At 47.3% G+C, this 22896-nt stretch overlaps 1 protein-coding gene across 1 annotated transcript; it reads left to right on the top strand.

Annotated features, from left to right (window-relative positions):
• Window positions 1-720: 720 nt before the first annotated feature.
• On the top strand, window positions 721-22653 carry cops6 (COP9 signalosome subunit 6). Its single transcript, XM_043683599.1, has 10 exons — window positions 721-812; window positions 2233-2358; window positions 6899-7030; window positions 7559-7647; window positions 9029-9091; window positions 13613-13660; window positions 16664-16778; window positions 18424-18516; window positions 19187-19287; window positions 22086-22653. The coding sequence occupies exons 1-10, from the start codon at window positions 779-781 to the stop codon at window positions 22224-22226; spliced, it is 942 nt and encodes a 313-aa protein (XP_043539534.1). The 5' UTR covers window positions 721-778; the 3' UTR covers window positions 22227-22653.
• The last annotated feature ends 243 nt before the right edge of the window (window positions 22654-22896 follow it).

Below are 22896 nucleotides of genomic sequence, written 5' to 3'. Positions count from 1 at the left end.
CGTGCAGGGCGACAGCCCAAGTACTGGGATCAGAATAGATGGATATTTTATGACTGGCTGTACATGATGAGCGATGGGCCTCTCTCAGAGCCGTTATTATTGTACCACCTGGATATCTTCCATTCTTTCAGTGTTGCTGGGTCAAAATCCTGGAATTCCCTCCCTCCTGAAGAAGCGTTACACCTGAAACTTTGGCTCATCCACCTGCTAATGCTGCCTGGTTTGCTGTGTTCTTCCAGCCTCCTGCTTGTCTACCTTGGATTACAGCATCTCCAGTCATTTTTTTTGTCCCTCCCTTTTGGCGCTGCCCCTACACCACAAAGCGGATCAAGGAGGCAGCTCACCACTGCCTTCTCAATGGGAAATTAGGGATGGAACAATCAATGATGGCCCAGCCAATGACACCCGGATCCCATGAGATAATAAAAATGATCCCGTCCACCAACACCCTGGAGTTGTTCAGGAAAAAAAATAAAAATGATCCCGTATAGCAGGAATATCTCCTTGTGAATGTGCTGCCCTCTCAGTCTGAGCAATTCCCCTTCCCTAGATTTGACAGAGCATTATATTCAGCAACAAACCCTTCCTTTACCAAGATGGCCACACGACAGATGCTGCTAATGGTTTGGGGGTGTAACTCTTTACCAACATGGTAACACTTCCGCCGCGGGCTGTCCTTTACAAAGTTGGCCGCCATGCCGCGTTCCGATTGGTCGCCTTCGCACCGTGACGTCACCGACCACGACTGCGCAGGTGCCGCGCTCCGTGGGGCGGCAAGATGGCGGCGAACGGGATGGAGGTGGAGCCGGCGGGTGAGCGAGTGAAGCGGCGGGTCCGAGTGTCGACGCCGCTCGGGGACTCCGGTAGGAGGGTGGAGGTGGTGGAGCGGACGGACGAGGAGGAGCTCTAGCCCTGGACCGTTGCCATGGCGCCAGGAAGCCGCCAGGCTGGAAATCACCGCCTGAAGTCCGCAACCACCCCCCGGTCTGTTAGGTTACTGCACCCCCACAGCCCCTTCCCCAGACACATAGCCCCCCTTCCCCAGACACATAGCCCCCCTTCCCCAGACACATAGCCCCCCTTCCCCAGACACATAGCCCCCCTTCCCCAGACACATAGCCCCCCTTCCCCAGACACATAGCCCCCCTTCCCCAGACACATAGCCCCCCTTCCCCAGACACATAGCCCCCCTTCCCCAGACACATAGCCCCCCTTCCCCAGACACATAGCCCCCCTTCCCCAGACACATAGCCCCCCTTCCCCAGACACATAGCCCCCCTTCCCCAGACACATAGCCCCCCTTCCCCAGACACATAGCCCCCCTTCCCCAGACACATAGCCCCCCTTCCCCAGACACATAGCCCCCCTTCCCCAGACACATAGCCCCCCTTCCCCAGACACATAGCCCCCCTTCCCCAGACACATAGCCCCCCTTCCCCAGACACATAGCCCCCCTTCCCCAGACACATAGCCCCCCTTCCCCAGACACATAGCCCCCCTTCCCCAGACACATAGCCCCCCTTCCCCAGACACATAGCCCCCCTTCCCCAGACACATAGCCCCCCTTCCCCAGACACATAGCCCCCCTTCCCCAGACACATAGCCCCCCTTCCCCAGACACATAGCCCCCCTTCCCCAGACACATAGCCCCCCTTCCCCAGACACATAGCCCCCTTTCTCCCTTCCCCTTCTCCACCCTTCCTTTCTGTTCCTCCTTTCTGCTTCACCCCTCTCTCTCCTTCCCCCTGATACCCCTTGCTCCTCTGCTTAGCAGCCCATCTTCCCAACTCTTACTCCGCTCATTCTTGTCATCAGCGACTGACCCCTATCCCTGTTGTGATCCTGGGTAAAGGAGATGGTGCAACAGGTACCTGTAGACAGGAAAGTTTGAAGCCATTACTTGCCTTCACAGTGACCTCCTGGTTTATCCATATACGCCAAGTATAGTCAGCCTCTTTCAGTGCTAAATAGATGCACAAGCCTCCCTGGTCAGCTCCATACTCTCTGCAGGATACTTGGGGCTCATCATTGTGCCATGACTTCCAGCTGCCTTCTGACACTCAGTGCCAGATTTTATTTGAGTGTATCGCTGCGGAGCACTTTGAAAATATGTTACAGTCTATCAGTGATACTCTTTGGTGATGTCATTTCAGTATTTGTGGAAAATGCTTGTGTGTTTAACGGAGAATGGAAGTCCAAAACTCTTCTGTGTGTTGTGTTCTCTTGCTATAGCAACGCCGAGTGTGATGGCATCTGGAGTGACGGGGAGTGTCTCTGTCGCATTGCACCCGTTAGTTATTCTCAACATCTCTGACCATTGGATCCGGATGCGTTCTCAAGAGGGGAGACCTGTGCAAGGTGTGTGCGTGCAGAAAAGTCTAGCAGAGTGATGCACTCAGTCATGATTAACGGGACTGAGAGGGCCTTTCTGTGGTATACTGAGTATATGGCAACAGTTAAAGGGATAAGGAGGGTGCTCAAGGTTTGAAGTAATGGCTAAAGATATAGTTAGGGCCTGTGACAGCCCCACAGTGTACAGAAATGGTGAAACAGTCAGGCAGGATCTGTGCACCATGCATGGGGTTTGTAACAGTAAAGGATTCAACAGGCTACTTAAGTAAGCGTTAGACCGTCATGATTCGGAGATGCCGGTGTTGGACTGGGGTGTACAAAGTTAAAAATCACACAACACCAGACAGGTTTAATTGGAAGCACACTAGCTTTCGGAGCGACGCTCCTTCATCAGGTGATTGTCATCATTAGACCATCATGTCTGCATGAATTGCTGTACAGAGACCAGCCATTAAGCCTCCTACATCACAATCAGTGTTTACCTTCCACTTGAACCACCACCCTACTTGCCACATATAACCCAATTAACAAAGCTTTATCTTCTTTTTCCCTTCTGTATTTATCCAGGTTCCATTCAATGCGTTCCAACTGTTCAGTGTGGTAGTGAGCTCTCCATTCCAACCCCAAATAGAACATTACAGTGCAGTACAGACCCTTCGGCCCTTGATGTTGCGCTGACCTGTGGAACCAATCTGAAGCCCATCTAACCTACACTGTTCCATTCTCATCCATATGCCTACCAATGATCATTTAAATGCCCTTAAAGTTGGCGCATCAACTAATGTTGCAGGCAGTGCGTTCCACGCCCTTACTACTCTCTGAGTAAAGAAACTGCCTCTGACATCTGTCCTATATCTATCACCCCTCAATTTAAAGCTATGTTCCCTCGTGCTAGCCATCAACATCCAAGGAAAAAGGTTCTCGCTGGCCAACCTATCTAACCCTCTGGTTAGCTTATAAGTCTCAATTAAGTCGCCTCTCAACCTTTTTCACTCTAATGAAAACAGCCTCGAGTCCCTCAGCCTTTCCTTGTAAGACCTTCTCTCCATACCAGGCAACATCCTGGTAAATTTCCTCTGAACCCTTTCCAAAGCTTCCACATCCTTCCTATAATGCGGTGACCAGAACCGTACACAGTACTCCAAATATGACCGCACCAGAGTTTTGTACAGGTGTAGCATGATCTCATGGTTCCAAAACTCAGTCCCTCTACCAATACAAGCTAACACACCATTTGTCTTCTTAACAACCCCATCAACCTGGGTGGCAACTTTCAAGGATCTATGTATCTGGACACTGAGATTCCTCTGCTCATCCACACTACCAAGAATCTTACCATTAGCCCAGTACTGTGCATTCCTGTTACTTCTTCCAAAGTGAATCACTCTCTCTTTTCCGCATTAAACTCCATTTGCCACCGCTCAGCTCTGCAGCTTATGTTCTTCTGTAACCTACAATGTCTTTTGTCACTATCCACAACTCTACCAACCTTAGTGTCATCCGCAAATTTACTAACCTATCCTTCTATGCCCTCATCCAGGTCATTTATATAAATGAGAAACAACAGTGGACCCAAAACAGATCCTTTCGGTACACCACTAGTAACTGAACTCCAGGGTGAATATTTCCGATCAACCACCACCCTGTGTCTTCTTTCAGCTAGCCAATTTCTGATCTAAATTGCCGTCGATCCCAATCCTCTGTATTTTTGTGCAATATCCTATGTGGGGAACCTTATCAAATGCCTTACTGAAATCCATATACACCACATCAACCACTTTATCCTCATCAACCTGTTTGGTTACCTTCTTAAGAAACTCAATAAGGTTTGTGAGGCATGACTTACCGTTCACAAAGTCGTGTTGACGATCCCTAATCAACTTATTCCTCTCGAGATGATGATGAATCCTATCTGTTACAACCCTTTCCAACACTTTACCCACAACTGATGGAAGGCCCACAGGTCTATAATTTCCAGGGTTGTCTCTACTCCCCTTCTTGAAGAAGGGAAAGACATTTGCTATCCTCCAGTCTTCTGACACTATTCCCATAGACAATGGCAACATAAAGATCAAAGCCAAAGGCTCAGCAATCTCCTCCGTGGCTTCCCAGAGAATCCTAGGATAATTCCCATCCAGCCCAGGGGAGTTAACTGTTTTTATACTTTTCAGAATTGCTAACACCACCTCCTTAAGCACCTCAATCTTATCTAGACTACTAGCCTGTATCTCAGTATTCTCCTTGACAGCATTGCCTTTTTCCCGTGTGAATGCTGACGGAAAGTATTCATTTAGCACTTCCCCTATCTCTACTGACTCCACACACAACTTCCCACTACTACGCTTGATTGGCCCGAATGTTACTCGAGTCATTCTTCTATTCCTGATATAGCTATAGAAAGCCTTAAGGTTTCCCTTGATCCTATCCACCAAAGACTTCTCATGTCCCTTCCTGGCTCTTCTTAGCTCTGTCTTTTGGTCTTGCCTGACTAACTTGTAACCCTTCTGAGAAATTTCTCCTCCGTTCCCTATCTGATTTTTCATTGACTGACATATGTTTGTAATTTCTTGAATTCTCATTTCATCTGCAAATGTCAACGTCTACCTTAACAAAACCTTTCATAATCTTGTAGGCCTCCGTCAAATCGTCTCTCAGTTTATACACAAGAGAAATTGCCCAACAAATCTGATGTTTCCTGATGGTTATAACGCCAAAGTTTGCATCGCAGCCTGATTAAAATTTTTTGACATCCCTTCCAGTTTCTCCACATTTTTTTAATATAATGTGGAGGCCAGAATAGTCGATGATCTGACTGTGCTTTGACCAAAGTCTATGAAGTTAATATTACTTTTGCTTTTCAATTAGATCGTTTGACAGAGCCATACATAGGGTGGATAGTCAAAGACTTTTTCCCAGGGTGGAAAGGTCAACTAGAAGAGGGCACACATTCAAGGAGAGAGGGAAAGGTTTACAGGACAGGTGCAGGGAAACGTTTTCACAGAGTTGTGGTACTTAGAACGCATTGCCAGTGGAGGTGGTGAACAGGCAGGTTAGCGATGTTTGAGGTGTATCTTGATAGACATGAACAGGAGACAGACAGGGATAGAAACCATGCATGGGCAATAAGTAGTGGGTCTAAAAAAGAATTAGGATTTGGCGCAGGTGTGATGGGCCGAAGGGCCTGTTCCTGTACTTGTAGGAGGAATGAATTGTAGTGCTTTGCTTGTTATACATGACTTTTAATAAGGTACTTGCCATTCAGCCAGAAAGAAGACATAATATAGGAAAACATGAATAAAATTGCAGAATAGGTGCACAACAGCTGAATAATTTTCAATATGGATAAGGGAAGTCTTTCCATTTTGCAGGAAAACATAAAAGGGCAGTGTACAGCGTGAAAAATAAGAGACTAATTGGGTTAGAAGATTAGAGGGATCTGGGGTTATAGTAGGAATTCTGGTGAGTGTAACTCGCCTCCTGACTCTCCAAAGCCTGCGCACCAGCTATAAAGAAGTAGTGACGGAATATCCGCACCTTTCTTGGATGCGTGGAACTCCCAAGAAGCTCAACACCATCTGAGAGAAAGCAGCCTACTTGATTGACACCCAATTCATCATCCATTCCCTCCATCGCTGACGCTCAGTAGCAGCAGTGTGTACCACCTACACAAGATGCACCATAGAAATTCACCAAAGCACCTTAGACAGCACCTTCCAAGCTCTCAATTGCTACCATCTAGAAGGACAGGGCAGCAGATAAGTAGGAGCCACCACCCCTTGCCATTCTCCTCTAATCTACCTACTATCCTGACTGGCAAATATATCACCATTCCTTCACTGGATCAAAATCCTGGAACTCCCTCCCTAATGGCATTGTGCATGTACTGACACGAAGTGGAGTGCAGCATTTCAAGAAAGCAGTTCACCCACTACCTTCACAAGGGCAATTTGGGACAGGTAATAAATGCTCACCTCCTAGTGATACCCACATCACTTAAACCAATAAAGAAAGGAAATTGATGCGGGGCAGAGCACCCCTGCAGTTCTTTCACACCAACCTTAGACAGGTGAGAGGGGCACGGTTTAATGTACCTAGATTGGGACTTGAATTCAGAAATGAGTGCGCGCTTCCAATTGTACCATAGGGAACACGAGTGCTGTATGCTGGCTCCTGCTCCTAATACTGTCATGGTGTCTTCTCTACTAGGAGGAGAAAGTGAGGTCTGCAGATGCTGGAGATCAGAGCTGAAAATGTATTGCTGGAAAAGCACAGCAGGTCAGGCAGCATCCAGGGAACAGGAGAATCGACGTTTCGGGCATAAGCCCTTCTTCCTGAAAAAGGACTTATGCCCGAAACGTCGATTCTCCTGTTCCCTGGATGCTGCCTGACCTGCTGCGCTTTTCCAGCAACACATTTTCAGCGCTGTCTTCTCTACTTGTTGACTTCCTCCCCATATTGATGCGGTCGGCCCTGTGTTGCTTGCTGTTTAAATAGTTGGGGTTTTTTCCCTGTTGCCTGTTGAATCAGTTGGTGTTTCTGTTTGCAGTGATTGGTGCCTTGATTGGAAAGCAGGAGGGCAGAAACATCGAGGTGATGAACTCTTTCGAGCTGCTGTCTCACACAGTGGAGGAAAAGATTGTCATCGACAAGGAATATTACTACACCAAAGAGGAGCAGTGTGAGTAATAATCTCACCTCCATGTATCGACAGTTCCTCAGAATGTGGGTGCTGTGTTGGCCCTCCATGCTGCTGCCATACAGGGGTGATTACTGGTGGTCTAAATGGCGTGTTCTCTACCACTGAGTGGCATTCCACCCTATCATGCTGCATCCTTCCATTCCTTGAGTCATTGAGATGACAATTTATTCAGACCACAAGCTGATACCAGCCCTCAAGACACAATTGCCCTTCTCCTTGCCATGGCGCACCAACCTCCCACTTTGTGCTGTGCTCCCCACTACCATCCAGCGAGCCACTATCCCTTCCAGAAGCCCGTGACATAATCTATTGACCAACATGTGTGGTCATCTAATAACCTATTTCATAGCGTTACCAGCGGATTAAAGAAAAACCACCTCAGTTTGCTTCTTGCGTCCTTTCCAAGGGTTGAGTCTTTCCCAAATGGAGCAACTTGCTAAGAAGCACTTTGCCCCATCCCTGTGATCTTTCAGTCTGATTTTTCTCTCTATCTCTCTCTGTCTCTAGTTAAGCAGGTCTTTAAAGACATGGAGTTCCTGGGCTGGTACACCACGGGGGGTCCTCCAGATGAGTCTGATATCCATGTTCACAAACAGGTCAGTGTACAGCTTGCATAATCTGACACCACAGCACTGCACTTGTACTAGCTGACTCCTGTCCAGCATGAGATCAGCCTACCTCGTACTGTTTCTGAAAACTTCACCTGAAACTTGTCTGCCTGTTTGACCAACCTATATGTCTTTTTCAACTTCTGCCTTATCCTCCTCGCAGTTCACGACGCTTTCAAGTTTTGTATTGTTTGCAGTTTTTGAGATTGTGCCCAGCACGCTCAAGGTCTAGATTGTGACTATATATCATGGTACAGCAGCCTTCCTCCAGTCCAAAAACACCCATGAAACACTACTGCCTGTTTACCGTCGTTCAGCCAATTCTGTATCAAGATTATGGATTAATGGTGCTGGAAAAGCACAGCAGTTCAGGCAGCATCCAAGGAGTTTTCGAAGCTCCTTGGATGCTGCGCTCTTCCAGCACCACTAATCCAGAATCTGGTTTCCAGCATCTGCAGTCATTGTTTTTTACCTCAATTCTGTATCCATGTTACTCTCTGTCCCTCCTTTCGTTTTGTCACTTGTACATAAGTATAAATTAAAGCAAAGAATTGTGGATGCTGGAGATCTGGAAAAAAACAGAAATTGCTGGTGAAACTTAGCCAGGTGGCAGCATCTGTGGAGAGAGAACATTTCAAGTCCAGTGAAGCATGGCACATCGATGAGAATAATTCTGTTAAGATAGTGTAAATGCAATTTGAAAAGACATCTGAAATTTTCGCACTTTGGATTTATGAGCAGCATCTGTGAAGCGAAAAACAGAGTCCCTCGAAGGATCACGGGATTCAAAATGTCAACTTTCTTTTCTCTTCACAGATGCTCCTCGTAAGTCTGATGTAAGACACTTTCAGGTGTCTCTTCAAATTCCATTCATACCACTTCAGTATTATCCTCATCGATTTTATGATTCATCAGAAAACTCCAGCAATTTATTTAAATATGATTTGTCCTTTAAAATTCCATTAAATAATGCTGTGGGATCTTGAGCATCCATCTGAGAAGGCAGATGGGCCCTCTCTTTTACATCTCATCCAAAGACACTGCAATACTCCATCAGTATTGCATTTTCTCAGCCCAGGTTATGGATTTGCCTTTGATTGCATATGAATCCAGGGCACAAAGGTGACTGATGTGCATTTTGCCAGGGGCTGAAGCCCTGGTGTTGTATGGGATAGTTTGACAGGCTCCTTGTCTGGACACTGCACCGTGAGTTCTCTGATCTCCTGGACCACCCAGTGCTTTTCCTCTCCAGGCACTGACCCTCTTATCCCGAAGTGTCACAATACAGCAAATGCATGGAGGAGCTGGTACCTCCAGTAGGGTTTTTCCGGGGCGGAACTGATCCTGGCTTTTCTTCTGGCATCTGCAGGTGTGTGAGATTATTGAAAGCCCACTCTTCCTCAAGTTGAACCCCATGACAAAGCACACAGACGTAAGTAATATGTGTTAAATAACTTTACATGTAAAACCCCACTCTGTCTGTCATTAAATCCTAATGTTAAGTGTTACACTACCCCCCTTTAGCCCGCGATCCTAATCTCCAGTAATACTGCCCCTTAGAACATTCTGATAATGTTCTGTCGCACGGTTCCAGTCTTATCCCAATCCTTGTGCTCTGTGGCACTACCCCGTCAGATCCTGCTCCGGTATTTTGGAATACTGCACCTTGTTAGATCCTGATCTTCATGTTTTCTGACACCGATCACCGTTCGATCCTGATGCTGATGTTCTGTGAAGTCATTTGCCATTCGATTCCAATCTCTGTTCTGTGCCACTGCACCTCCCTGCCACCCCAACAATCAGCATTCCCTTAAATTGTTCTTTTATTCTGCACGCTGGGGTCAGCACAAACAGGCGCTGCGCACCGGTCACCAGAGTGGCTGCACACGGCTTAAAAGAAACGTTGCCCGACACCACCTATGCCCTCAGTTAGATCCTGGTGTTCTGTGTAACTGCCACTCTCCCGCCACCTGCTGGATCCCAGCCCCAATGCCCTGTGACACTGTCTCTCATTAGGTCGCGATGCCATTACCACAATCCTTGCTAAGTCACGCTTGTCCTTCTGAAATCCCAATTGCTGTGTAGTGTGCTGCTGCCCCCTATTAAATCATGCCACCCTGTTGTTCTGCCTTTGTTAACTCGCTGTCCCTCCACAGGTCCTGATGCTGTTACAGTGGTGCTTGTCAAATCCCACCCCGTCCCAAATACCTTTGCCCTCATTCAACCCCGGCATCTCATTCCGCCTCACTGGTGTTGCTCATTTTCCTCCACCTCTCGTGGTCACCCTACGTCCTGAAACTTGCTCCTGTCTCTGTTTGCTGTGGCTTCTCCCTTTTGCTGCAAGCAATCTCCCTGGTTGTCACTCAACCTGTCCCTGATCTATCCCCCGCCATCGGCGTGGTGACCAGCTTTGCCTTCCTAATTTTCAAACCTAGTGACCAAATCCACTCGTGACGCAGAGTGGAAGTTTTAAAAGCCGGTGGCTGCTAAAATGTTGTGCTGACTTAATCTCCGGACAAATGTTTTTGATTTGATTGTCTGCAACAACTGAAGTTACAGCCAGGTGCCTTCAGACAAATGCCAGGGTCTGTGCTTTTGACGGGTGTTTGCTTTATGTGTGGCCTTTAGGAGGCCCCAGTCTCTGTATTTGTCAATACTCCAGGAGCTGCAGTTGTTTCAGGGAGACAGTTCCTCTGGTGATGGAAGAGGAGATGGAGAAATACAACGCATTCTGTGTAAATGGACTGTAGACTGGCATTAGCTGGCTTTTCTGATTCGAAAGATTGATTGTCTTTGATGTTATCGTTACTGAGATTCCCCTCCTGCCCCCTTGACCTCACTCCCACTAAGCTATGACACAGTCGCTCAGGGGTTAGCCTCAAGGCACCAGGGATGGTTTGATTCCACCCTCAAGCGACCATTGGAGGGGGGGGGGTGGCTTCCTGTTTGGAGGGTCAGTGTAAACTCAATGGGCCAGATGGCCTGCTTTCACATTGTCGGGACCCTTCGATTTTATTGATCACATGTTGATCCCTCTTGGCCGTCACATTGCTGACATTGTGAACCAGCCCCTCTCCTCAGGAACGAAACCCACCCACCTCCCACCACCACCACCAAGCCATCAGCAGCACCACCAACTCCCTTTAAAAACTGCTGTCTCACACTCTCCTCAGAAAACTCACTTTTGCTATTTGGTCTCTGTCACCCACTGCCCCAAGAACCAGGATCTGACCTGCAGCCCAGGGGTTTAAACCTCTCCGTTGGGATTCTGCCTTTTGTGTGACACAAAAACAGCCAGAGCCATCACAGATGACCAAAGGTGCTGGGAGGCGTGCTGTTTGGAAGAAGTTTTCAACTCAGTAGGCTGGTGTTGTTTTCCTCGGAGCAGGGAAATTGCTGAGAGAGCTGTTGGAAAGTTGAGGGGGATTGGTAGTATAGATAGAAGGAGACTTGGTGGAGGGGTCAGTAACCAAAAGGCACAGCTTTAAGGTCAGGGCCAGGTGGTTTAGAGGGGATTTTAGAAAGAATTTATTTTTCACCCAGAGGCTGGTGGGTATCTGGAACTCACTGCCTGAAAAGGTGTCAGAGTATTTCAGATATATTTAGATCAATACTTGAAATGCCAAAGAGTACCGAGTTACAGGCTGGGGAATGGGATTAGAGTAGATCACTGCTTAAATGGGCTGAATGGCCTCTTTCTGTGCTGTAATACTCCGTGACCCTCGGACTTCACCTCACAGTCCTACTTCTCCCACTGCAGTGTCCTGCATGGTTTCCTTCGGTTGAGTACTAGAGAGACTAGAGGACACTCAGAAATCACAGCGGCCCTGTTCCTGACTTGAAAACAAAAGGCCTTTTGAGTTGTGGGCTCCTGTTATTGGGCCCTGACATATCCCCTTCCCTGTCTGGGCACCACTGGAAGACCTGTTCATTCATACCTTACTCAAACCTTGTACCTTACCACCAGTTCCCTCACTATCTACTGTCTGACTGAAACAGAAAAATTCACCACTACTTTAACGCTGAGTTGATTGCCGAAGATCAGATAGGCTGTGCATGTCACGCAACCTTGAGGGAACCTTCCAGGCAGTATGTTGTCACAATCATGGCTCATCTATTTAAGGAAGAGATGAGGGGGAATCTCTTCTGTCGGGCGGTAGTGAATCTGTGGAGACAACAGAAATGCTGGAAATCAAATCAGGCCAGGTAGCACCTGTGGAGAGAGAGCAAGCTAATATTTAGAGGCTAGATGGCTGTTCGTCAGAGCTGACGTGAAGTGTGGAGGGGGCGGTATTTATGCAACACAGGTCGTTTTTCTATAACGCGATGGTAGTGTTCTTGTGCAACTCTGCATTATAGAAAAATCACGCTGTAGAAACGGCACTTAAAGTGTTGGCCAACACACATTTTAAACGTTTGCATTTTAGAGACTGTATCCTCTTTTTGTCAATCATATTAGAGCGAATTCACGTTGACAAAACACGCATTATTGCAGAACGACCTGTGAGAGAATGTTGGATCTGTGGAATTTTCCTGTCGAGGCTGGATCATTTCAGGCTGAGATGGACAGATTTTGAATCAATAAGGGAATCGAGGGTTATGGGGAAGAGGCAGGAAAGGGGAGTTGAGGGTTACCAGAGCTGCCCATGGTTTCATTGAATGGCATGGAAGACCCAACGAGCTGAATGGCCCATCTTTGCACTTATGTCTCATGGTCTTAGTGGGCCCGTCACGTTTGTGCTGGCTCCCGAAATGAGCAATTGTCTTAGTGCCATTCCCACGGCTTGTAACCCTGTGCATGATTCCTTTTCATGTCATGGGTGCCCACTTGGAGCTGTTTTGAATCTAGTCCATTCAACATGGTGTTAGTCCTCTGTGGCAGGCCCACTTTGTGACAAGATAAGACTTTTTGGCTGCAGAAGGATTCTACAATAGTCACTCCTAATATAGGTGTTGACCATAAGTGTATGCAACAGGTGGATGGATGAGGCCCAAGTTATGTAGGTTTCTTCTCCCCCACGCATTCGTCCAAAACTCTGCCACCCATATCTAACCCATCTGGTCCCGGTCACCCCCACCCCTGTATCCACTGATCGACCCGAAAATTAAACGTTCTAAATCCCTCCATGACCCCTTCTGGATCTGTGACCTCCTCCAGCCCTGCAATCCTTCAAACACTTTGATAAGGGCCCAGGAGTGGAGTGAAAGTCTGCCCCAGCAACGGGACTGAACAGACCTGAAAATTCACCCATATCTTTCAGCTCGCTTTAAATACTGAAGAGCTGATTGACAGGGCAGCAGAGAAGAAAGCAAATTTATTCCGAACAAGCCATCCACGTTCAGCTTTCTAAGTATAAATGAGCGTCAGCACAGATGCTATGGATTACGGCTGTTGACTGCGCTAAAAATCCAGGTGTTTGCAATTGGAATGGAGCCCTTGTTAATATTTTAAACGTGAAATTTGCCTGAAGTAAAACTATAGGAGTTTCACCTCCGACGTGTTTGAGTGCTGCCCACGAGGTACCATCATGGAGGGAGGAGCAAGCCCAGTTAGTTTAGGGTCCCAGCATGGAATCAGAGGGCGGGTGGTGGAGGATCAGAAATCGGCAGTGGTTAGATTGGGCTGAGCTGGAGTTTTAAAAGCCGCCGACCTGAGGGCGGATTGGAAACCTGAAGGTGGTGAGGGGGTTCTGGAAAAAGCAGTTTGAAGTGGGAGAAGTTTGACTCCAGTGGGATGGACTTTGAACACAGGAGGCCACTGCCTTTGAAAATGCAGCAGGTAATTAGGGGAAAACATAAAAGCAACCAGATTGGAAAATTGAAAGCATGTTCCTGTTCTGAAGGCACCACAGCTTGATCCTACCATGTAGCACTTAATTGGAAAAGTCTTGGCTTCAGAAAAAAGAACACGCGTAATAAATGTTTACCGCCTGACAGTGTTCTTCTCTTACAGCTTCCAGTGAGTGTTTATGAGTCAGTCATCGATATCATCGCTGGAGAGGTATGGAATTAATCAACTTCAGTTCTGTCCTGTCAGTCTGTATCATTCATGATGTGCAGTCCCCCTCTGTATCAGTTAGTGTATCTATCCTGCACTAAGAACAGTTCCCATCAGTTTGCATCAGTCTGTGTATATCCTGCACCATTTACAGTTCCCCTCAGTTTGTGTATGTATCATGTACAGTTTCCTTCAATTTGAATCAGTCTGTGTACATATCCTGCACAATGTACAGTCCCCTTTCGTTTATGTCAGTCTGTGTATATATCCTGCATCATCTACAGCTCCCCTCGGTTTATGTCAGTCTGTGTGTCTATCCTGCATCATGTACAGTTCCTCTCGGGTTTATGTCAGTTTGTGTATACACCCTGCATCATGTACAGTTCCCCTCGGTTTATGTTGCTCTATGTATATATCCTGCGCCATGTACAGTTGTTTCTGTCATATTCGGTGCAATGTGCAATTCCCCCCTGTGTAGGTGTTGGAGGTCTGGAGAAGGTGGGGGTGAGCCACAGCAGTCCTTGGGCGTAGATCCATCTACACTGCTGCTAAGGCAGGAATTTCCAGGCTATGGACCCAGTGACACTACAGGAATAGCAATATAGTCCATGCCAGGATGGTGTATGAATTGATATATCCTGTAGAATGTCTTTGCACATCCTACACTGGATACTATCCTGCTGTTTCTGAGCGTGTGTCACGTACAGTCCCAGCCTGTTGCTATCAGTATGCGTGCATTTACTGCAATGTCATCTTGGTATTTTCCTCTGGCTGAGGTTGTGCATGTCTTTAACCTAAATTAGTCGCATTTTATTTCATCTCCATAATCATTTCAACCTTATTTATATTCCTTTTCTTTCTTTTTATTTTAACTGCCAGGAAAGCTTTTTCGAGTCAATTCATATATTAATGAGACTTGCAGACCTGTGCCACACCATTCATATAAAAAGCAGAGATATAGCACTTTCTGTTTATCGCTTACCCTTCAGATAGTCAACTCTCAAGCAATCCGCAGTATATTTTCACTCTTCACTGTAACCAGGGCATTCTTACCACAGGAGGGAAGACCTTTTGGTACATAATGCTGACCCGTTGCTAGTGAAATCAACTAAGAATTCCATGTCGTACGCTCTCGCCAGAGCCCCATATCAATCTTCAAACTAATCTCACTGTCCCACTGTCTCACTGTCCTAGAGTAATCCCCACTACTCTGCTCTCTTCCCAAGGTCCCATATCAATCTCAAACTAGTCCCACTGCCCTGTTATCATTGCGTAGCTCCATATCAATCCTAAACTAATTCCACTGTCCCATTCTCTCACCATAGCCTTGTATCAATCCCAACTGATCCCACTGCCCCGCACTCTCACCATAGCATCATATCAACCCTAAATGAATCCCACTGCCCTGCTTACTCCCCATAACATTGTATCAAATCCCAACTATTCCCACTGCCGTGCTCACTCGCAGTAGCCCTGTATGTTCCTCTGTTTCCAATATTTGCCTCATTTTGTGTTGCAAGATGTGATGGTCTCTGCCTCCATTGTTCCCTGTGGCAAACTTTTCCAGCTTCAGCAATCCAATGAAATTTCGCCCGACTTTGACACTTTCTTAGTGACAATTTCTAACCGTTAATCTGATTGACCAATAGCCATTGTCTCCCCGTCAATAGCTTGGGTTCTTGCTGCCTCCAATCTGTGTATAACCGTTGACTCTTTTAGCGTCACCAGTATCTCCTCGTAATAGTCGTTTCTCATTCCTGCTAACGTTCTGATGAATCTGCCTAGTCTGTTCCACCTCTGTGGCTTTTAATGTCTTGGAAGAGTGAGGTATTCAAAACTCCACACACTGTGCTAGCTGTGAAATAACCAATGTTGCAAGTGAATTTGTTTGCTCTTGCACACAGTACACTTATTTATACACCCCAGATTGTGTTGCCGTGTATTCCCCGCTCTCTCATTTCTGAAAGATTGTGTTTCTGAACCCCTGATCCTTTCTATTCATTCACTCTCGCCAGTAACTTTTCTTTGTGTGAACGACAAATGGTTGCCTCAGTTCTTTTCACATTATTGAGGGTGCAGTTCCATTTTTTCCACCTGCCTGTTGGTCTTTTGCTGTTTTCCAAATCCTTTTCAGGCAAGTCTGAAGACTCTGGTCACTGTTCTCATGTTCTAAGTTGTGCGAGAATAGAAATGGGCGCATCCTAGGATGTTGGCATTTCCTGGCACTTTCCCAGGCTGAGTCATCTTCTGGCCCCATGTCCAGGCAGTGCCACTACGTCTCCACCTCCTGTCTCACCACTCACTGACTATCAGGAGTGAGAGCTCGGGCAATCCAAAATGGCTCCTTGTTTCAACATGACAGATTTGGGGTCATTCACCACTGCTGACCTTGGCTGCTCCGTTGCAGTGAACTCTAGAGGCTCTCAGTCCCAGGGATGTGGGACTCTGCCTTTCTGCTCAGCAGCCAGCTGGAGGGTTCGCACAACAGCAGACACTAATCCCTTCCCAAACCCACCCTGAGTGGGCTGGCAAGTTCCTCCACCCCCTCCTCCCATCACCTTGTTTTTGTGCTCACAGCTGACCAGGCCAGCAATCATTGCCCGACCCTAATTGTCCTGGAGCTTGGCTTATCTGCCCTCCCCCACTATTTTTGCTAGGTCTGTGCCTTGTTCACCGACTCCGACTAGGATACGGCTCCACAAGAAGGCTGGCTGACCGACAGATCGTTCTCAATGTGCGAGTCCTCGTGAGAATCAGCAAGCCATTCTGCCTAAAGAGGCCTCGCAGAGGAGGGCTGTTCTGTCTCGTCTGCTCACATGCGGCAGGCAGCCCTACTGAGCTGATGAGTGGATTCCTACTGATCCTGATCAGGGAGGACGCTGTGCATTTTCCAAGTGACACACTGGCTGCAGAGCCCCAGTCCAAGTTTCCATGGAGAGCGTGTGAGTGTTTCCTTGTCTGACAGAGTTCACCACACTGATTGCTTTCTTTCTGTCCTTTGTCCAGGCCACAGTGCTGTTCGCTGAACTGACCTACACCCTGGCCACAGAGGAGGCCGAGCGCATCGGAGTTGATCACGTGGCTCGCATGACAGCGACTGGCACAGGGGAGAATTCCACAGGCAAGGACTTTCGTCAGCGCTGTGTAAATCTGCTGTGCTGAGCTGGGCTGGGGGAGGGCGACAAGGATGGTTAGAGATAATGCCTTATCCTTGTCACAGCTGCCGGGAGACTGGGGCAAACCCCAGTCCCATCGAACAGGAGCAAACTGTCAGTTATAGAATGTAACCGAACTCACCGTCCCAGGCCACAAGTTGCCCTTTTGCCAACTGAACAGTGCCTCGTCAGGAAGAGCGAGCCACTCATGGAGATCGGAACAAATTTGTTTTACGTCAGTTCCGTTTTCTTTGACTGTCTCTCGCTGGTTTTAGTATGGAGTAATTGATTGTTCTCTGCCTGGTGCACAGGCAGTCACTGATACTCCACAGACCTTTAGGGCAGAGAAGTCCAATGATTCACCAACTCTCCATCACCACCTCCTCCCCCACCCCCACTCGGCCCCCAAGTGAAGAAGCTCCTCATCTCTGTCCTAATTGGCCTGCCCTTTACACTGAGACTGGATTCCCTGGTTCTGGACCACTGACCCAGCTAGGGGGAAACATCCTTCCTGCCTCTGTCTTGATGGTTACTGTAGGAACCTTGTCGGTTTCAATAAGATCACTTCCCATTCTTGTAAACGCTAGAAAATGCAGGCCCAGTTTCCACAATCTGTCCTCCTGGCACAGTCCATCTATCTCAGGAACTGGTTTGGTGGGCATACATTGCACTCCATCTTTATCAAATATGCATTTCCCTTGTGGAAAGAGGCCAATACGTCAGTGCTGCAGGCTTGGTCTCAAACTATGCTCTATATGATTGCAATAAGACATAGTTACTCCTGCACAAGGACATTCAAGTTCCTTTGATGTTCAACACAACCCAGGCTGTCACCGTTAAATAAATATTCTTCCCTATTGCTGTTCTGCATTGACACCCAGCTGATATTTGAGATATTAATTGAGATGGAGTGGTACGGTGGCTCAGTGGTGAGCATGGCTGCCTCACAGCGCCAGGGACCCGGATGCAAATCCACCCTCAAGCGACTGTCTGTGTGGAGTTTGCAAATTCTCCCAGTGTCTGTGTGGGTTTCCTCCCACAGTCCAAAGATGTGCAGGTTAGGGTGGATTGGTCATGCTAAATTGTCCCATAGTGTCCAGGGATGCGCAGGCGAGGTGGGTTAGCCATGGGAAATGTAGAATCCCAAGGATAGGGTGCGATGCTGTTTGGATTGTTGGTGTGGACCCGATGGGCAGAATAGCTTGCTTTCCACACTGTAGGGATTCTGTGTTTTTAAAAAGATATCAAGGGGTAAGAAAGAGGTTGGGAACATAGAGAGACAGACAGATAGACAACTGGTGATAGTTTAATCTGAGGTTACGCCTCAGGTGAGGGGGAAGAGGTTGAGTCGGTGACCAGAACCCATGTTGTTGGCAACACTCTGCTTTATAAACTGGCCATCCTGCCAACTGAGCTAGCCAACTCCCTATCCCTAAGCTTTTGGTAATTGACTCCTGTCTATGAAGGTGATTCAGTATTGTTTGTCTGATAATGTCCCTGTAAAATGGTGGCTCAGTGTGACCCAGCAACCCCTCCACCACAGGAAACCCTGGAACTTACTGCCTCCTTCCCCTAAGCAATTAGCTGACTTCCCTTCTGATCCTGTTACAGTGGCTGAACATCTCATTGCACAACACAGCGCCATTAAGATGCTGCACAGTCGGGTCCGTGTCATCCTGGAATACGTCAAAGCTGTAGAGTCAGGTAGGAGAGCCCACTGCACCTTCTTCCAGCAGTCAGTGGCTGGGTGGTAGTGTGGGGAGTGTAAGGAACCAATGTGGCTCCTGGAGAGGGGAGTGTGTCTGTGTCTGTGTGTCTGTCTGTGTCGCATTGGTAGTGGGAGTATGCCCTTTAGGTCTTCTCAGTTTTTTTTATCCATTCAATGTGGGGATCATTGGCTGAACCGGGATTTATTGCCCACCGCTAAATGCCCAGAGGGCCATTAACGCATTGTTGTGCCTCTGGAATCACGTGTAGGTCAGGTAAGGTTTTCTTCTCTAAAGGACATTAGTGACTCAGATGAGTTTATATAATGATAGTTGGTGGTTACGCAGCTGCCCTTATGCTAGCTTCTTTTTAATGCCAGGTTTTCCTTGAGCTCAGTTTCACCATCTCCCAAACCCAAGTCTCCAGAATATTAGCTGGTGATTCTGGGTTGCTAGTCCAGGACATTACTACTATGCCACCATCTCCCCTATGGCTGGTGCAGATAGGGTTTTGAGATAGGTGTAAGGGACATGGAGAGGGGGTATACTGTTTGTGAGGAGGTGGATATGTGGGGGGGCAGTCAGGCTGGAGTGCATATCAGTCTCAGCTCAGGATAGGATGCATCGAGCTGCTTGTTTTGCAATGTTCCATTTGTGTTCTTAAACAGGGGAAGTACCGTTTAACCATGAGATCCTGCGTGAAGCCTACGCCCTGTGTCACCGACTGCCGGTCCTCAGCACCGACAAGTTTAAGACCGACTTCTATGATGTAAGTCAGAGCCGGTTGCTTATTTGGGAAATGAAGCTGTTTCCTGTTTGAGCTTAACTTATGCAAAGCAAAACCCATCACTCCACCCTTGAGGGGAACAGAACTCATACAGCACGGAAACAGACTCTTCAGTTTAACCAGTCCATGCCGACCATAATCCCAAACTAAACCAGCTCCACCTGCCTGTGCTTGAGCTATATCCCTCCAAGCATTTCTTATTCATGTACGTATGTCAACGACTTTTAAACATTGTAACTGTACCTGCATCCTCTGGAAGTTCGTTCCACACACTGTGTAAAAGAAAGAAATAAAATTGTCCCTCATGTCATTTTTAAGTCTTTCTCCTTTCACCTTACAAATATGCTGCCTACTCTTGAAATCCCCCACCCTAGGGAAAAGACACCTGCCATTCCCCTTATTTATTACCCCTCATGATTTTATAAAGTCACCCCTCAACCTACTACAATCCAGTGGAAAGGTCCCAGCCTCTCCTTATAACTGAAACCTTCCATACCCCGCAACATCCTGATAAATCTTTTCTGAACTCTCTCCAGCTTAATAATATCCTTCATAATTCCTCGTCTATATTTTTACTTCATTTTTTTTTCTCTGCCACTTTAGCTCCTGATATCCTTATACAGTGAAAAAGTCTTATCCACGTCATCCTTTTTATAAAGAAGAGCTTTCTACCTTCCATCCTGAATAGACTGGCTCTGATTTTATGGTCATGCACCTTTTACCCTAAACTCCCCACCATCAGCAGGAGGAGTTCTTCTCTATATTCCTCGATTCTTTTCAAAATCTTGAATCCTCAAGCAAATCTCCCTGACCTTGTACATATCTGCAAAGACAAAATGTCATGTCTTCTCATTACCTAATTGCGGAAGCCCCAGTTATGTTCTGCACCACATGCCGAGGCCAGTATATTCTTTCTAAGTTGTGGTCATAGTGTGAGGAACGTTTATAGTCTTTTCTTCTTATTTGGAAACTTGGGACCTAAAGTAGAGGTAAGTGGAGTTTGTTTTTCAGTTTGTGAATGTGACTTTGTTTTTTTGAGGGTCAGAATCGTTTTTTTAAAGCAATGGGTCGAAATAGAATTGCCAAGAAATGTTGTGACTCAAGCTAAGGGAATGTAACTGGTGAGACAGTTGCGTGGTTGAGCTTTTACATTCCAGGGAAAGAGGGGCCAGGGGTAGGCATGGTTCAAAAGAATACATCTGTGCCAGCAAATGTACTCTTGAGAAGCTTCAAAATAATCAATGGCTTGAGGTTTCTTAGAGCTTAATGAGAAAAGTCAGTGAATTAGCTTGGCTCTATTTGTCTCTGGACTGGATAGTAAAGGAGGGAACAACTTGCTAATGTGCAGATATTTGCCAAAAGGATATGCTTGTATCCTTGTCTGTTTGACTACCTACCTACTCTAACTAAATAATTTTTATTTTGGATTCCTACTTTTCCATAGTTAGTTTAAACGTTATGGTGTTATGATTGCTGTTCCCTGAATGCTCCCCCACCGAGATTTGGTGAGCTTGATTCTTCAAAACTAAATTAGCAGCGCCTTATACCCTTTGGAGTCAGAAACATACCAACAAGAAAATGTTATCGATGACTATCCTTTATGTCGTCACTGTTCTAGTTTTTGAGTTATTTAATTTTTATTAATTGAAATCTCCCGTTATCATTACTCTGTAGCTTTTGCGTCTTTGCAATTTCTCTGAGTGTTCTCTTGTACATCTTCTCATCTTTTTTCATGCTTTCATGTGGTGAGGATGTTGCTGGCTCGGTATTGTTACCCATCCCTTGAACTGAGTAACATGTTCAGCAATTTTCAGAGGGCACTTAATCACCTACATAGCTGTGGATTGGGAGTTACATGTAGACCAGACCAGGTAAGGTCAGCAGATTCCCTCCCCTAAAGGCCTTGCATAAAGCAGGCAAGTTCGGAATATTGCGAGCAGTTTTGGGCCCCGTATCTAAGAGGACGTGCTGACCTTGGAGGGGGTGTCCAGAGGAGGTTTATAAGCATGATCCCAGGGATGAGGGGCTTATTACACAAGGAGCAATTGAAGACTCTAGGTCTCGATGGCATTCAAAGAGATGAGGGATTGGAGATTTCATTGACATTTACAGAGTACTTAGAGGCCTGGATAGCATGGAGGTGGAGAAACTATTTCCACTGGCAGGAGAGACGAGGACGCGAGAGCACAGCCTTGGAGTGAAGGGACTGTCCTTTAGAACTCCGATGAGAAGAAATTTCTTCAGCCAGAGGTTGGTGAGTGTCACTGACGGCGAAGGCTGTGGAACTCAAGTCATTTAGTGTCTTTAAGATAGTGCTGAAAATGTGTTGCTAGAAAAGCGCAGCAGGTCAGGCAGCATCCAAGGAGCAGGAGAATCGGCGTTTCGGGCATGAGCCCTTCTTCAGGAACGAGGAAAGTGTGCCAAGCAGGCTCAGATAAAAGGTAGGGAGGAGGGACTTGGGGGAGGGGCGTTGGAAACCCATCGCACGGATGTTTTGATTATGTCTGCTCACTACAGACATGGAGCAGTGTATGGTGGAGGGAGGTTCAATCGAAGCATTCAGAAGGGAATTAAGAGTTATCTTAAAAGGGGGAGTGTGTGGGATCGCAGGGAGCAGGTGGGAGAATCGGTGAGCCAGTGCAGATATGATGCGCGGAGTGGGCTCCTCCTGCATCTCAGTTATCTTCTGATTCTGCGTTGTTTGCCCAGCCAGATGGCTGAGGTCTGGCTCTGTGGCAATGCGATGTTCTCACTGCTGTCTGTATCTCCCTGTCTCTTAGCAATGCAATGACGTGGGCCTGATGGCTTATCTCGGCACCATCACCAAGACCTGCAACACCATGAACCAGTTTGTGAACAAGTTCAACATCCTGTATGATCGGCAGGGCATCGGCCGACGTATGCGAGGCCTCTTCTTCTGACCGAGGGTCTGAGCAGTCTGCACCCTCTGGGTATAGCACACTGTGAGAGTTCACATCTTGAGCGGGGCAACCTCTTCACTGCAGCGGGCGGCGACCTGAAATGTATCGGTGATTCTTCCTCCTCCCCTCCCCCTTCCCACCCAACGCCGACTCTCAGGCCCTCCCCATACCCTCCTTCCCTTCCCTTTGCTGAGAGATGTTCGGGCCAGCCTTGTGAAGTGGGGCAACTTGTCACCCTGTTCATTGATGGCTGCCGTCTCACTCTGAGTTTGTTGCTTCAGTGACAAAGTGACTGGCTGGTTGGGAATTTGAATTCACACACTGTGGCTGTGTTGCTTCACGTGTTTCCTGCTGGCGAGCAGATGCTAGGTTGTCCGTTGTGCAGCTAAAACCATGCGTGTTAGAAATAAAGTTAAAAGGAACTCAATTGTTGTCGCTCTTCTGAAACTGGTCCGGAGTCTTCCAGACCGGCAGTTGGGAATCGTTTCTGTGTAATGCCTCTCTATGCCATTGTCTCTATTTCATCTCTACCATCTCACCCCATTCACTGCCCCCTTCGTTTCTTCCGTTCTGTAACCCATGCCTCACCCCACCTGCCCCTGAGCTCTTGCCCGTTCCTGTGCTTCCTCCAGGCTTAACTATTCGGTTGTGCTCCTAGCTGCCCTCCCAC

The sequence above is a fragment of the Chiloscyllium plagiosum genome, chromosome 48, assembly GCF_004010195.1.
Source record: "Chiloscyllium plagiosum isolate BGI_BamShark_2017 chromosome 48, ASM401019v2, whole genome shotgun sequence".
In the NCBI taxonomy this organism is placed as follows: Eukaryota; Metazoa; Chordata; class Chondrichthyes; order Orectolobiformes; family Hemiscylliidae; genus Chiloscyllium; species Chiloscyllium plagiosum.
This window is presented reverse-complemented; position numbering and strand designations above follow the sequence as displayed.

What these genes read in the sequence shown, in the direction of transcription:
- cops6 (XM_043683599.1), top strand. Translation starts at nt 779, where the DNA reads ATGGCGGCGAACGGGATGGAGGTGGAGCCGGCGG. An exon ending in CCATGACAAAGCACACAGAC is followed by an intron (nt 9,092 to 13,612) that starts GTAAGTAATATG and finishes CTTCTCTTACAG; the next exon opens with CTTCCAGTGAGTGTTTATGA. An exon ending in CACAGGGGAGAATTCCACAG is followed by an intron (nt 16,779 to 18,423) that starts GCAAGGACTTTC and finishes ATCCTGTTACAG; the next exon opens with TGGCTGAACATCTCATTGCA.